This window comes from Monomorium pharaonis, chromosome 9 (assembly GCF_013373865.1).
Source record: "Monomorium pharaonis isolate MP-MQ-018 chromosome 9, ASM1337386v2, whole genome shotgun sequence".
Classification (NCBI taxonomy): domain Eukaryota; kingdom Metazoa; phylum Arthropoda; class Insecta; order Hymenoptera; family Formicidae; genus Monomorium; species Monomorium pharaonis.
The window spans coordinates 1,714,853-1,731,202 of record NC_050475.1 but is presented as its reverse complement, the minus strand read 5'-3'; the positions used below and the strand labels follow the sequence as shown (position 1 = coordinate 1,731,202).

The 16,350-nt window shown below is 33.4% G+C and overlaps 4 protein-coding genes across 4 annotated transcripts; 3 read left to right on the top strand and 1 right to left on the bottom strand.

Moving 5' to 3' along the window:
* Positions 1-886: 886 nt before the first annotated feature.
* LOC118647234 lies at positions 887-3,044 on the top strand. The gene is made up of 2 exons (XM_036291702.1): positions 887-1,031; positions 2,097-3,044. The coding sequence occupies exons 1-2, from the start codon at positions 959-961 to the stop codon at positions 2,336-2,338; spliced, it is 315 nt and encodes a 104-aa protein (XP_036147595.1). The 5' UTR covers positions 887-958; the 3' UTR covers positions 2,339-3,044.
* LOC105836746 (tyrosine-protein phosphatase corkscrew) lies at positions 2,279-7,921 on the top strand. The gene is made up of 12 exons (XM_012680995.3): positions 2,279-2,471; positions 3,216-3,338; positions 3,446-3,640; positions 3,787-3,949; positions 4,241-4,353; positions 4,551-4,902; positions 5,068-5,250; positions 5,319-5,495; positions 5,758-5,974; positions 6,175-6,326; positions 6,413-6,564; positions 7,817-7,921. Exons 1-12 carry the CDS (start codon positions 2,434-2,436, stop codon positions 7,821-7,823), a joined length of 1,872 nt encoding a protein of 623 aa, XP_012536449.2. The 5' UTR covers positions 2,279-2,433; the 3' UTR covers positions 7,824-7,921.
* A 202-nt stretch (positions 7,922-8,123) lies between these two features.
* LOC105836748 (transmembrane protein 26) lies at positions 8,124-12,014 on the top strand. The gene is made up of 6 exons (XM_012680998.3): positions 8,124-8,341; positions 9,406-9,583; positions 9,705-10,112; positions 10,506-10,873; positions 11,005-11,322; positions 11,485-12,014. The coding sequence occupies exons 1-6, from the start codon at positions 8,148-8,150 to the stop codon at positions 11,528-11,530; spliced, it is 1,512 nt and encodes a 503-aa protein (XP_012536452.1). The 5' UTR covers positions 8,124-8,147; the 3' UTR covers positions 11,531-12,014.
* On the bottom strand, positions 11,539-16,199 carry LOC105836747. The gene is made up of 4 exons (XM_012680996.2): positions 15,406-16,199; positions 14,314-14,864; positions 13,893-14,187; positions 11,539-13,814 (listed from the first exon to the last, which is right to left on the bottom strand). Exons 2-4 carry the CDS (start codon positions 14,862-14,864, stop codon positions 12,060-12,062), a joined length of 2,601 nt encoding a protein of 866 aa, XP_012536450.1. The 5' UTR covers positions 15,406-16,199; the 3' UTR covers positions 11,539-12,059.
* Positions 16,200-16,350: the final 151 nt, after the last annotated feature.

Sequence of the window (16,350 nt, the reverse complement as noted above, 5' to 3'; positions counted from 1 at the left end):
TGGTACACGTATCAAATAGTAAATAACTAGTGAATGTGTTTAATCATTGGCTGATCAGCTTAAATTCACTACTTGATACGCGTACCAAGTGCTCGGTGTAAACTAGAGCATTAACTCTTTCTCATTGGTTCGTTCAATCGAAAGGTCTTATTAAATTGTCCAAATGTGCACAACCGACTTGGCTAAGGCCGGATCTACAATAGGTGTAGTAAGTCTTATGCCATAAGAAATTGACCAATTATAATCGAATATGAGAAGAATAATCGAATATAATTGGTTAATTCCTTATGGCATAAGGCTTTACTACACTATTGTAGATCCGAGCTTATACATTTTATTTTATTCTTTATATTCCATTTATCTTCTATATTTTAAGTTTCAGAAAATATTACACTGTGTATTATTATTGCAGCGATGTCTAAAATCTTTTAGCGTTTTTGACCGACGGGTTAAATCGCTCCGGGAGCGATTAAATGACATCATAAGGCCAATTACAACCATTCTTCTGAAAAAGGGAGTAACTGTGATTGGCCAGTTCCGAAAAGAACCTGAGATGGATTAGGGTGCAGTCTCATGGACTGATATTTTCCGCGTAACAGCTGGCAGACCAGGGCCCCGATTCTTGAATTCATTCGCAAGAGAAACGTATTCGCAAATTCTGTTCTTACAGAAAAGTTGAAAATTTATTGGCTATCGTATGGCTTTCAACCAATAAACTTGCAACTTTTCTGTTAGAGCGGGTATTTGCGCATACGTTTTCTTGCGAATGAATTCAAGAATCGAGCCCCAGTGCGATTTTGACGCGCGCGACGCGCGATGTCTAATGAGCGACCGGGTAAGGAGCCAAAATCCATAAAAAACTAGGGGAGAATGTTGGCAATGATGGAAAATCTCTAGAATCCATAAATTTATTTCTGAAGTTGACAACACTGTGGTGCTTTCGGGAGTAGCATGGGAGATGCGTGTAGTGCAGAACCGTGATTGTGACAGATGGTGCATGAAAGACCAAAATAACCTCGCGGAGATGACAGGTCAGCAAGACACAGGTTAGTGCTAAATATTAAACTTTAATGAGATTATTAATTTAGGATCTTTACAATACGAGTTACTGTAAACTGTCTTTGCTGTTTAATTCTGACTGCATTTACTATGTAAAGATTATCTTTCTTATAAAATTATGTGATATTTACTACATGTTTACTTTAATAATTAAATAAATAAATAAATAAAACCAGAGTTGTATTTATTAATTAATTTAACACTAAAGTCATGTGTTGTAAAGATCCTAAATTAATAATCTCAGATCAGTCTTTCTATAATAGTATTGATATTACAATGTAAAATAATATTATTATCACCAAAATACCAAGAATAATATGAGATGATTATTATTTCTTAAAGGATACAAATGTATAAATACTTTTTTGTAAAGATTTAATGATCATACAGACCCATCAAAAGTAAAAGATTAATTACTAATTAATACAGACCTATCAAAGGTAAAAGATTAATTACTAATTAATCTTTTATTTTTGATGGATCTATATAATCATTAAATCTTTACAAAAAAGGATTTATATGTTTATATCTTTTAAGAAATAATAATTCTATATTATTTTTGGTATTTTGGTAATAATAATATAATTTTACATTGTAATATCAATACTATTATAGAAAAACTGATCTGAGATTATTAATTTAGGATCTTTACAACACAAATGACTTTAGTGTTAAATTAATTAATAAATACAACTCTGGTTTTATTTATTTATTTATTTAATTATTAAAGTAAACATGTAGTAAATATCACATAATTTTATAAGAAAGATAATCTTTACATAGTAAATGCAGTCAGAATTAAACAGCAAAGACAGTTTACAGTAACTCGTATTGTAAAGATCCTAAATTAATAATCTCATTAAAGTTTAATATTTAGCACTAACCTGTGTCTTGCTGACCTGTCATCTCCGCGAGGTTATTTTGGTCTTTCATGCACCATCTGTCACAATCACGGTTCTGCACTACACGCATCTCCCATGCTACTCCCGAAAGCACCACAGTGTTGTCAACTTCAGAAATAAATTTATGGATTCTAGAGATTTTCCATCATTGCCAACATTCTCCCCTAGTTTTTTATGGATTTTGGCTCCTTACCGAGCGACCGCCTTTCCGCTCATCTCTGTACGCTCTTTTTGTATGCGCTTCGATTCTAGAACAGCGTTACTCTATGACTGTAGCATTTTGTTCTGCGTCGAGCGACGATCGAAGCTTTTTTGTTTTCACGCGCAAGCCGAACATGTCAAAGATGACGACGGTGGTGGCATCGCCCTCGGTCTGACATACGATCGACGGGATTGTGTCGCATGATCGAACTCGAGGCGAGCCGCGCGCGCCTCGACAACGAGCTGTCATCGCGAGTTGTTGACAATTGATATGAGCCGTTCGAATAACTACAGCATGGTATCTCGCAGGTGAGAGTCACTCACTCTTCGTCGCCGCGCGCGTGGGAAACGCAGCGACTTTCGCGGTCACGAAAGACCCGTCGTCGCCGATTTCCGCACCGCCTCGAAAGCAGTCTCTTGCGTCGACAATGTAAACGCGCGCGCGCGTTCAACAACAGGCGCGAGCCGACCAACTTTGCTCGCAGGTATCGGCGCGCGAGATCATAGTAAGACCCGTCGGCAATACCACGGTTTTTTAAATGCCGTTCTTCCGATACGGGCTTCGCCTCTCGTCCGTCCGTTCGCACGCTCGCGATATGCTAATTGCGAGAGTAAAGACTAAAGAATCGTCGATCGCACGTTCCGCGTGCGAGTGCAAACGAGCGAGAGGCGAATCGTCACCTGGCACAGGGTGCGGCATTTGTACGCTTGTTACCATTTTTGGTATGATGCTCTCCTCGCTCCTGCTTCACCTGATCTACGATCTATCTGATACGCCGTAGCCGATCACGCGAGCGCATTTATAATTGATCTTATTTTTGTCTTTAATTTTAAGAGCCAAGACTTGCGCATTTGAAGGATCACTAGTGTGTTCACATTTATAAAAAAAAAAATAAAAAATAAAACATTGGTCAAATCTATCAAGTACACTTATAAGCTTGCTGATAAGTGTAATTAATTTTTTAAAATATAATAAATAAGCAATTAATTGCGAATTTTAATTGTTTCTTGCAATGTGTAATACAAATAATGTTAATATTGATAATATTGCAGGTGGTTTCATCCTAACATTACGGGTTTAGAGGCGGAACGTTTATTGATGGAACGAGGAGTTGACAGTTCGTTTCTAGCACGACCAAGTTCTTCAAATCCTGGTGACTTTACATTATCTGTCAGGTATGTGCAAAACTATGTGTTTAAATTAAATTATTATACTAATTAATTAAAGTAAATTGTAAATGTACTAATATATAATATTGGATACATCTTTATTTTGTCCTCAGACGAAATGGTGAAGTGACTCATATTAAAATAAAAAACGCAGGAGACTTTTACGATCTTTATGGCGGTGAAAAGTTTGCCACACTTTCGGAATTGGTACAGTTTTACATGGAAAATGGTGGGCAATTACGCGAAAAGAATGGTGAAATTATCGAGCTTAGATTTCCTCTCAATTGTGCTGATCCCACAACTGAAAGGTACAACTTATAATTCTATATACAAGACATCTTAATATAATATTTGTATAATTCTTTTTAAACACTGATAAAACTATTGGCACTGTTTTAAATATATTTTAAATATATAGTGTAGCATATAGTAATTAAAAAAATTATAATTAAAGGTGGTTCCATGGCCATTTGTCAGCAAAAGAAGCGGAACGGTTGATGCTGGAACGTGGAAAGAATGGATCTTTCTTGGTACGCGAGTCTCAAAGCAAACCTGGTGATTTTGTGCTATCAGTACGCACCGATGATCGCGTTACACATGTTATGATACGATCTCAGGTTAGATTATTTGTAATATTTTATATATGCAGCATCCCATATGTCTGTAAATATACAGCGCGTGGATAGTAACAAACAATAGTACGATTGTTGATAGTAAGGTGAAGTGACTCTTCATGAAAAAATAATTAAAAAATGGAAAATATTTTTTGTATCCTTTTTTAAGCTGTTTTTTTAATGTTGAAAAACTAATAACATGTTTTTTCAAACTTGAGTTGTATTTACATGTACATATAGATAATTAAAATAAGTATTTGCAGTGCACATATTTCAAACTGATTAATATTGCAGGATAACAAATATGACGTTGGTGGTGGTCACAAGTTTGATAGTCTTAGTGATTTAATAGAACATTATAAACGAAATCCAATGGTTGAAACAAGCGGAAGCGTTGTTCACCTTCGGTAAAGATCTTGTATCTTATTCTGTATTATAAAATATTAAAAATTCTTATTAAATATGATATAGGAAATTATGTACATTAAAAAAATGTATTTAAAAAATTTACTTAAAATTTTTAATGCTTGTGTCTATAAAGTTTTTTCAATTTTTTTATTGTGTACGGAATAATATTCGCTTAATAAATATTGATTATTTACAGGCAACCATTTAATGCAACACGAATTAATGCTAGTAGTATCGAAAGCAGAGTTAGACAATTACACAAAGAAAATGGTTGTTCTAATGGTTGGCTATGTTGGAATGGAACTAGTGGAAGCAGTGAGGATGGAGCAGGCAAGGGAAAAGGAAAAGCTGGTTTTTGGGAAGAATTTGAGTCATTGCAGCAACAAGAATGCCGGCATATGTTTTCAAGAAAGGAAGGTTTACGTCCAGAAAATCGTAGCAAGAATCGTTATAAGAACATTTTACCATTTGATCATACTAGAGTACGATTAAAAAACGTGGACTCAGATGTTCCTGGAGCTGATTATATTAATGCCAACTATATAAGGGTAATATTTATTTTATTGACGTCTTTAATATATTTAGTTCCAGAAATTTGAAATATTTAGAAAATATTTTATAATTCTACATTTATCAAAGAATCTGAAAGAATATTTAGTTATGTTGCGATATCTTGCGTGATAAATTATAATTATATAATAATTGTTTTGTAGAACAAAGAAGGCGATGAAACAAACACTACCGTTGATAGCGGTGGTGATGATCCGTTATTCGGCAAATGTTACATAGCTACGCAAGGTTGCCTTCCGAATACCATACAAGACTTTTGGCACATGGTGTATCAAGAAAATACTCGAGTGATTGTTATGACTACTAAAGAAATAGAGCGGGGAAAGGTATGTGAATTGTAAATTCTGCTCTAGCTAGAAAATTAATTTTTGGAACATTCTTTTCTTTTTTTTAGAATAAATGCGCGCGTTACTGGCCGGAAGAAGGAGAAACTGCCGAGTATGGTAATGAGTGGAAAGTACGTGCCGTATCTCGAACTTCGACCGCTGATTATACTCTGCGCGAGTTTCTTTTGCAAGGAACCAAACCAGAGTTTTCCGAGTCCAGAAGAATTTATCATTATCACTTTCAAGTAATGTCTAATATATATAATTTTAAAATATTAATAAATTATTACTAATAAAGTTACATTTTATACTAATCAAATAATATCTTAGTCTTTATTTATAATTATATATTTTTTGAAATTTTATAAAGTGTATTTTATTAAGGAATGTCAAATACAATTGACACATATCTTATCTAATTGTAACAAAAATTGAATTAGAGAGAGAAAGAGAGAGATATATATGCTTCTCTAGAATTTATTACTTAAATTTCTATTTAATTTATAGGCATGGCCTGATCACGGTGTTCCATCAGATCCTGGTTGCGTGCTAAACTTTTTACACGATGTAAACGCCAGGCAAGAATCGATCGCGGCATCTTTGGTTCCAAAGGATCAGGATGAACCAAGCATAGGGCCAATTCTCGTTCATTGTAGTGCCGGAATTGGCAGAACGGGCACATTTATCGTAATTGACATGATTTTAGATCAAATTAAACGTCATGGTAAGTATATGATGAATAATTAAGTATCTTATTTTATTATTAACTAAAGTCGCTAAATATATTTAATATATAATAACGCCAATTGTAATAATAATATTGATGATTACGATTTATTATAAAATAATATTTTTAATAAATAATATTTATTTTGATCTATTAAAATGTATATGTTAATGTTCTCTCATTTTTTTAATGTTTAGGACTAGACTGTGAAATTGATATTCAACGCACGGTACAGCGAGTACGTGCGCGAAGATCAGGAATGGTCCAGACAGAGGCGCAATATAAATTTGTCTATCTCGCTGTTTTACATTACATTGAGACGGTATCTCAACGAATGCAAGCGGAACAGGTATTATAAATCTTAATATTATTAACTTGTAAAAGTGTTATAAATGACTCTTACTCTTATTAATTAATTTGATTGTTTCTTTACAGAAATCTCTTCAGTTAGGTAGAGAATATACTAACATTCGTTATAAAAGCGAGACGAACGCTTCTACCAATGCTATCGTGGGCGAAACCTCCACTTCCACTTGTACGCCAACAATCCCTCCAACAGCAGCACCTACCTATAGTTTGAGGCCAAAGTAAATCTTTTTTAAGCTTAATCGGTTTCGCGTACATTCGGGAAAGCAAAGAAGAGGCTTCGTTATTCTTTTGCTCTCTCTTTCTCTTCCTATCTTCTATTTCTCTGTTGCTGTAGGTATTATAATATTACAAAATGAACGTAATACGACATACCCTGAGATCAGCAAAATTTAACTGTCCTCAAGAATTCAGTTTTGTTTCTCTCTTGTTAAATATTATTTTTATCAAATATATACCTACGATATATTTTTTAAATAGTTGAAGTGTAAATATTCATATATATACAAAATATATACACAAGTTGCAGAAAAAAGAGCTGTACAATTTATCAGTCTATAATGTTATTTCGATAAAAATGAATTACTACAAATATACTAAATATTTGTTAGCATATCTTTTATTTTTTGTTTTATCTGTTTTATGCCATGTATAAAATCTTGACAAGACAATAAAAATAATGGGGATTCGAGTTTATTTAACGGAAATTTTAATAGTAGAGACTCAAATTCGAGCAAATATTCGAAGCCCTATTTAATGAAGGTTGAAACTACTTTTTAATTGAAACTCAAAATCATGAGAAATTCAAAATCATTTTGTGAAAAATTCTATTTAGTAAACATTCAGATTTAATAGAAATATGAATCAGGGTTGTGCCATAGATTTCAAGATTATACCTACAGGGATATTTTATGTATTATCTGTGTGATATTCGCGCACAGATTTTTTCGTGTAGACACAGTGTAAACAATGTAAACTATTATAAATGACAAGAAAGAATTATAAAATGTGGTTAACATATCTGCTTTTGATATTATAAAGAGACAATTTAATGTTATAAATTGGAAAGTTGCAATAATGATATTCCATATGTATCAAATTCTAAATATAAAGATATTCTCAAATGTAAGTATATTTGTTTTCCCCATTTTATAAATTACTATCAACGAGCTAATTTCTGTGGTCTCTTAAACAATAAATTTATTTTTTAATAATTACAAAACCGTTTTCTATCCAAAATTATATAATCAAATAATATTTTTAAAAATTATATAAAATAGATTATATAACGTAGATTTTTTTTAAAATATTATTTGAAGGCTTTCTTAAAAAGGCATCCACACTATTGAATGTTTTTAATATAAAAAATTTGTATGTTTTATTATCTATACGCATTTTTAATTATTTGTGCATTGCCTAATGTCGATAATTATTGTGGAATAAAACATTATTTAATATAATTTTTTTTAATAGGATCTGAAATTGTAGAAAAAGAAGGGAAAAGTTGTGTCTTCTAGTCTGGGCGCATGTGCACGCGTCGCAGACAGTAGTTCGTACTGTTCTTTAGGGAACTGAACTTCGAACGGTACGCCTTCCCCGATTACTTACTCGCATAGTTTTATTTATAATAACAAATATTACATCCTCGACTTTTTTGCAAGTACAAAAATGAGTCAAATAAATTTTAGCGATGGTAATTGTAAAAATGTATATTATGTACATTTAACGTGAGTGACGTGAGATCACAGTTTTATTTATTAATCGAAATACGAGTGAATCATAAGAAGAATTATAATTATCGGCTATGGCAAAATTTTTGGCGACCATTAAAGCAATAATAACACGTTTGGTATTTGCATCGCACGGTTTTATCGCTATCTGGCAAGTAACAACTTTCAAGAAAAATCCATATTTCTGGTACTTGAGCTGTCCTATCTTGTTGCTGTTCTTCGAGGGTATTTTCACGCTTACTATAAAGGAAAATCAGGAATGGAAATGGTATGTTAATTATCGTTAACATTATTATGCTTTTAAGAATAATTATAATATAGATATATAAAAATTATGAAAAAGAAACTTGAATTCTACAACTTCTTTTTAAAAAAGACAAAATAAGATATTTTTTATTTAACTTTTTTCAATTTTTTATAAAATATAGTTAATTTATTATAGATAACTGGGGTTATAAGTATTTATAACGTAATTCTCAATTTATATGACTTAGAAAAGATAAAAAGGTGTTTGTTGAAGGTATAATATATATCATTAAAATTATTATACTAAACAATAAGAACTTTACATAAAACATTTAAATACTGAACTATATACTTGTAAAAAAACAATCTAATAATTATTTTCCAATAGTTATTTTACAATAATGTTTTGAAGGATTAGATAATTGAAAAGAAGTAATTGAATGCACATGAATATATGTAGCTGCAAAAGTAAAATATGAAAATTTATATTATTATCTCTTCTGTCATTTTTTCAATGTTTTATCCTTAACAGTTATTACATATAAAAAAATTTTATTCATATATATTCGCAATAATATTGCGTTAAATATAGTATTGTCATTGTGAAAATTACTATAAAGCGATCCCTCGGAAAGGGTGTGTATGTGTAAGACCGTTTCTCAGTTTGACAGACGGAAATTGGAGCATTAGTAACACGAGCTGGTGAGTTAGAATCCACTTTGTTCGGGACGCGAACGGGCGTATCAAAAATTATTGACATCCGCGAAAAAGCGAACCGTGACCCGATTCCATTTACCTGACTCATCGATCAATCGAATTAGGACGCAGGATACTGTATTATCGCAGCGTATATTTGCCTCAAAAATTACAATAAAAAAGAAAACAGCATTGTACAATAATAAAAATAATGTGAACAACATTTATATGAAACTACAAGACTAATGAAATAAGACAATAATGAAAGATGAGATTTAAAAGTGAAAAAATACGCGTGAGAAGGAAACGTTTTTTTAATCCACTTAATCGTTAATGTAGCTTGGAACAAATGTAAGAGTTTATTAATTACTGCAATTATTATATTTCTAGGTTTTGTCCATCTGTATTTTTATATCTTAGTAGTGTGGTACCTGCAATCTGGTTGCTAGAACTGGACAAAGTAGACAAGAGACTGAAATCTCGCGGACCGAATGTCAATATATCTGAGAATTTAGATTTATCCAATCTGGCAGCTGGTGATTTAAAACACCTGGAAAAAGCTTTGGGCGTGTGTGTCATTTTTAATGTTATGCTTTTTTCTAAAACTTAATCAAAAATACATTACTTTTATTAAATGTAATTTTATTAAAATTTATGGATTGAAAGAAGGTTTGCTTTTTATTATTCAGGTGAACATTAAATTACCGGTTATAAAGATTTCGACAGAAACATGGGTCACTCTGATCGAGCAGTTCTTAATGCTGATTCTAATAATCGGCCGATGGATGTTGCCAAAAGGTGACTTGACTCGAGATCAGCTAAGCCAGCTGCTATTAGTCTACATTGGTACTGCAGCCGACATCATTGAATTCTTCGATTCCTTTAAGGAAGACAGAATAGCAAGAGAGCCCGTACTTGTGTATCTGACTCTGGGCATCTGGGCATGGTCTCTAATGCAGTTCACGGTTGTACTGACCGCCACTAAGTCAAGGAAATCCCGATTATCGTCCGGTACTGTCGCTAGAAAGAAAGTCCGAACGGAAACTAGTTGCTGCAGCATCGACGTATGGGGAATTGCTCTTAACATGCTTCTTCAAGTATGTCCAAGAATTATATAATTACATCTTTAAAGCGTCAGAAATATTTTTGTACATTTTTCAAATGCGTTTCTTAACTATTCATTATTAATTAGTCCGTGAAGCACTTTTAGCAATAAGTAAAAGTAGCATTTTTCAAGACTTGATTTCAAAACTTTGTTTTTTTTATCTATTCATTATTAATATCTATCCATTTTCCTAAAGCGACTTTTTTCTATCGACGCTTTAATAGCCAGTGCCCAGAATTACTCCAGAATAACGTTAAAACGTTGTCGATAAAATTATGATAATCAATTTATGATTAATTATAGTAAATCTAAAAAAATTTTATTTCCCATAGGTCTTCGAATTAATTTGATTTAATAAATATGTATATTTTTTAATATTTTGCAGGACGGACCGTTTCTGGCATTTCGTTTAATATTGATAATACATTATCAGATAGTTAGTTACATGAATATATTCTTCACGTGCAAAAATACATTGGTGATACTACTACAATTGTATCGACTTTACGTGGTACAAACCGAAAATAGGAGTAAGCGGAATAAAATATACAATAAAATGGATGTATCGAATATTAGTATTATTTCTCGTGGTGACATGTATAAAGATGTGAGAATGAGAAATTCGCGGGATAATAACAGACATAAGAATCGACGTGATAAGGACGTAGAAGCAAATTATAGTGAGACTGAAGATTCCAGAGAAGATGATGATAAATTCGATTCGTCACCAAAACATGTCGGTCGTATCAAACGGTTGGCATATTACAATTATTATAAATCTTGTTAACAAGATAAAAGATTAAAATAATTAGCGCAAATATTGCACAAAATATTACACAAATATTTAATTGATATTTTATATTTATTGAACAAATTTATTCTAGAAAAAATCGCCAAGACACTGGATACTCTACCTCAAGCTCTCGTAATTCTAACAAACACGACAAATTGCATAAACGTGAGGGGAAGAAGAAATTGTCGCGTAGAGAGGAAATTAGACGTGGCGCTTCTGACGAGAGGCATAAAAGAAGAGGGGAAAGAAAGTCTGGTGAGAAAAATGAGAGAAAATCGACAAGAACAAATGATGATTCTGATAAAAGTTCCAATCGAAAGTTCGATAGTGAGGATGAATCATCCAGCGAGGAGATGACCGAAAGTAAAATTATCAGCGAAGGCAGCGAATCGGAATCCGACAGAAAGAGGTAAACTATTGAAGATTTAACGTAAAATCCAAAAAATTAATATTACAAGTAAAATAGAAAAAAAATTCTAACATAACTCTGCATACGTACTATTTCGATTTCTTGTGGAAGTAATACTAGCTTTGCAGATATCTAACTTCATATTTTTATGATTATTTACAGCTCTCGTAAATATACGCACCGAAAGCGCAGACAAGGCAGAGATTGACAACGGAATTTGGGCATCGTGGTATTGTTATTTATTTATTCTGCAATTCTAGTCATTTATATCCTTTTTATACAGGCTGGAATTAATGGCGGCGTGATATTAATCACAAAAAACAAAACAGTTTTATCGTAGAGATTAACGTAAATAGCATTTGTAAAGTCAAACTTCCACGTATATGCACGAGCACATGTGCGTAAATGTTTAATAGTTCCAAGTAGTAAAATATAAATGTGTTTATTCACATCAGTTTATACGCCAAATAATATCTTGGCGTATAAAAAAATGTTGAAAAATTTTATCTCAATCTAATTTAATTCAAAGTGAAAAAAGTATAATATCTCTATATATATATATGTGTGTTGTTTTATTGAATAAGATAAAATAAAGTAAAAGAATATCTGTTTATTCTAAACAGTAAAACCTTCCCATAAAATTATCTCATTGATAAAACTATTTTAATGAATAAACATAACTATGAACTTAATGATATCATATACATTAAATAAAATACTAGTCTACCTTTAACTTTTTACACGATGGAATTGTTGTAAGTCTCTAGCCATTGAATGCTTTGTTTGCTGTCGAGAGTATCGATATAATCCGACAGATCGTCTTGATGAACCCCGTTGGCGGCACAATATAAGATCGCAGTATTTTCTAGAAGTTCTTGCAACGACCCTATCTTTGAGGTCTCCGTTTCATCTTTCGGACATTCCGACTTTTTATCTTTCGGTTTTACATTAACCATGATAATTTCGTGTTCGTTCAGATCTTTACGGGAATCGATAGAATTTTTTCTTATATAATTCAACGTGTTTAAGTTCACTTGTTGATCTGTTAAAGGAACTTTGTGATTTTCTAATAATGTCGGGGATCTCTTCCAAACATTTTGATCATTGTCACCAGTTTGACTATCCTTGGTCTTCTCCACCATCAGATGAAACCTTTTCCATTTCCCCTGCGGGAAATCAAAACTCGCACTTGCATTGGATATGAATTGCTGATTTTCATCAGCTGCTTTATTCTTCTGCCAGAGGTTTTTCGGTAAATTTTTTATGTTGGGATTCATCATTTTCATATCTCTTGAGTTATACATTTGGTTCTGTACCATGGGCTTTCTTGCGTTTACCGTGCTCTTGTTGTATTCTGATAAGATTCTAGCAATCTCCGAAGTTCTGCTTGTGCACCATGCGAGTTTCTTACCAGAATTCATCGTGGATGTTCTACCATCTGACTCTCTGTTGAGCTTTATTTTGTCAGCAGGATTTTTGCTTTCGTGCGCCTGCTTCATGACTTGGACGATCTTTTTGTTATCCAACTGATTCTCGAGAAAGGCCTTCTTTGGCGCGTATTCTTGCGTATTCGCGGCATATCTCTTCAGGGTGTACAAGTTGTTATTCACCGGCGATTCCTCGCATCTCGAAGCCGGTTCTTTCGTAAACGTCAGTTTCTTGTAGATTGACGACATCCCCGTCATCGTCTCGTCGCTGGACGTATCTTCCAACTTGGCCGAGCCAAATACATTTTTCGTGGATGCTGCACAAACGTCGCTGCTCGCGGATCTCGCAGTCGAACCTCTCAACAGAATTAGAGAGCTGTTTGGAGCGCCCCGAATAATCTGTTTCAAATTCATCTTGATCATCTCTCCATTCTGTGAGATAGTTTTTGAGCCGTTGTGCTCCGCAGTCGATCTCTGCGCTTCTGGTACATACGTCGCTGAAGATGATGAAGGAAAAGTCGGAGTGACTCTCTGATCATTTGTACTACCAGTGGTGCTTTTATTTTGAATGCTTTGCGCCATAGCGATAGCATAAGCTTCGAGTAATTTGGTTTCGTCCGCGAGCTTAGCGGTATTCTCTGAAGAGATTGCGACGTTACTCTTGGCGCTCGTTATCTCCTTCGCCGATGATCCTGAAGAGCTCTGAGTCTTGGCCGAAGAAATAGTCAATTTCGTCATCTTTTCTTCTACGGCCTGTTTATAAGCTGGCGTCATAACTTGCGAACAGTAACCGAACACGCAGTGAAGACTCTCGTGCATGCACGTCTCGAAAGACTTGTTGTCCATGGAGAGGTAAGTGTTCCACGCATTTTTCGTATTCGACGAACGTGCCTTGCCTTTCGCTTTCATCTTTCCCTTTGACTTCTTTTCAGGCGGAGAGACTCGTCCGTCGCAGTGCGGATCGACAGAGACCACTTCGATATCAGGCTCATCGATGATTTCACAATAAGATAATCCGTCGAGGCTAGTGAAGTATCTCCCTAAATACTCCATTGCTAAACCAGCCTGAAAGCATAATCGCATATAAAAAATTCTGTATGAAAAATATAACAAATGATATTACATATGGAGAGGTAATTTTACTTGAGGATGGTAGACCGGTCTCTCATGCATTCCATGCACAGGCCACTCCTTCCATTCCAACTCGTCCTTCTTCGTAGGTGCCTGATAAGTAGCACCTACGGTATACATCTTTCGGGTGACAGATCTGGTGTTCATGTACGGCATTGTAGACACTTTTATACGTTTCCCGAACTCGTAATCCGAATAGAACTCTCTCTTGCTGTTAGCCAACAGTCGTTTAGATCGGGAAAAATTTTTATCGATATTTCTCTTGGATACTCGCATAGGGTTTCGTCTCACCTCTATCGTTTTGAGACTAGAAAATGAAGTAAAAAGATGCTACAAAATTTGAAGAAAGTAATTTGCATATAATAAGTAAAATGTGTACTGAATATAAAAAAAAAACTTTTAAAACAAACTTACATTTTTCAATATTGCTTACTTTTTGTTTCGGAGAGCTCGTGAAATTCCTTTCGTCTTAACATCCGCACAGCCGGAAGTTGAACTACTGCCATTACTATTCGTTTCCGTCAATTCTCTGTAATCGCTGTCCTCCATATCTGATTTCGTTTTTTGCCTTATTACGATCGTGTCTGGCGGTAGCTTTCGCAGAATTTCCATATTTTCATAATCCATCGCGTTGCTTCGTAAACTCGAACTTCCCTGCTCCGCCATATCTCCGAGTTGCCGCCGCAAGATCATTTTGGAATCATTGTCACTCAATTCGATCACGCGACGACTCACGCTGCTAGTCCTGCCGCGATCGGTCGCCTGGTTTTGCTCCAGCAAGATCATCTCTGCATTTTCATCGAACACTTTGTCTCGATCCATTAGTGTCGAATTCGCAATCAAATCGAGACAAGAAACGTATTTTTTCGTGACATCTTTGTTTTGATCTTCCCCGATCGATAATTCAATCTTCGTGGGGATCTCGTGAATTCCAAAAGAGCACCGCTCGGGTGATACGTACGAGTCTTGCGGCAGAATCTCCATCTAAATCAGTTTCTAGTTTACATTCAGTTTTGTTGTGTTTTAAATAATAAATATTTAATGAAATCTATCTTTTTTTCACGAAGTGTTTAATAACTTTACAAAAGCCAGCAGATGATGTAAAAACGCTCACGAAACAGCATGAAAATTTATATGAAATTGAGTAATACAAATTCTTTGTAAATATATGTCTGAAATATTTCTGCCAATTTTTCGAAACACTGGCGTTTCGCGAAATATGATAATTAAGTTCCATCAAGTACCTGCGAGTGCCTGCACAGTTATAGTATTGTATCCTTGAACTTTTTAAATATATATCTATTAAAACAACGTATTAAAATAAAATTTACTTTTCTAGTACTTTATTGAATGTTGTAATTGACTTTGAATAAATCTTTTTCGTTCTTTTTATATATATATTGTATATATTATTTATATTAACTACTTACTATACTGTATTTAAAATAAGAATATCTTCGTGGAAATGAGAGAGAGAGAATTGAAGTGTAAAATAATGTTAAGAATACAGCTGATCAAAACATACCTTATAATTTTGTGTTTCTCTTCACAGATTTGGCTAACTTATAGCAAAATCCTGCTGAATTAACTTCTACGTCTTTTATCGAAAACGCTTCTTTTGTTGTAAGAGAAATATCGAGTTTGTACTTTAAGGTTGATGAATTCTTGAGAATATTCCTAAATCTTTATTGAACGTTTCGAGTCAAATTATAAATGCTTCAGATTGAACGAGGCAATCGGGAAAACAGTAAAGAGCAGCCTTTCTCCGAAGCTGTAGACGGAATGAAAAATAATTCCACAAAACAAAGCACTGCTCGGCTGTCACGATAGTGTCGCTTTTCAAATGTTTTCTGCCGGTCGTTCGCTCGCACGCCCAACGGTCCAAATCCACTGGACGGCAAGAAATTGACAGTCGAAGGTTCTAGCGCATGCTGGAGTGGAGAGTGGCTGAGTTACTGGGTGTAATATTTTATCATTTTAATTGAAAAATCGTTGAAACTAATAATTGTAGGTTTAGTCATGTAAAAATTACAAGTTTTATTTAATTAATTTTTGATAATTGTAATTATTAAAGTAATTCAAACTTGTAAGTGATTTTTTCAATTTACATTCAGGAAAATGACTCGTCTCTAATATAAAATAGAAAATACAAATCTTAATTTAGATGATCTATAATTGAGAAAATCCATGATAAAAATTTATTTATAATTATACATATATTATATTGCTCATAATAAAAAAAATGTATTTTAGAATATATAAAATGTATATAAAATATATGTGTGTGCATGTATATAAAAACAAATATATAAATACACTAAATTATAAATAAATAACGTAAGTGTTATAATAATTATAAATAAATTTTTGTAAAATTTTTGCTACAAATTTTGGTATTTTATGAATTAACGTATATGATTCTTCATAACATAAAAGATGAAAAATATTATCGTCAATCGATATTTTTGTT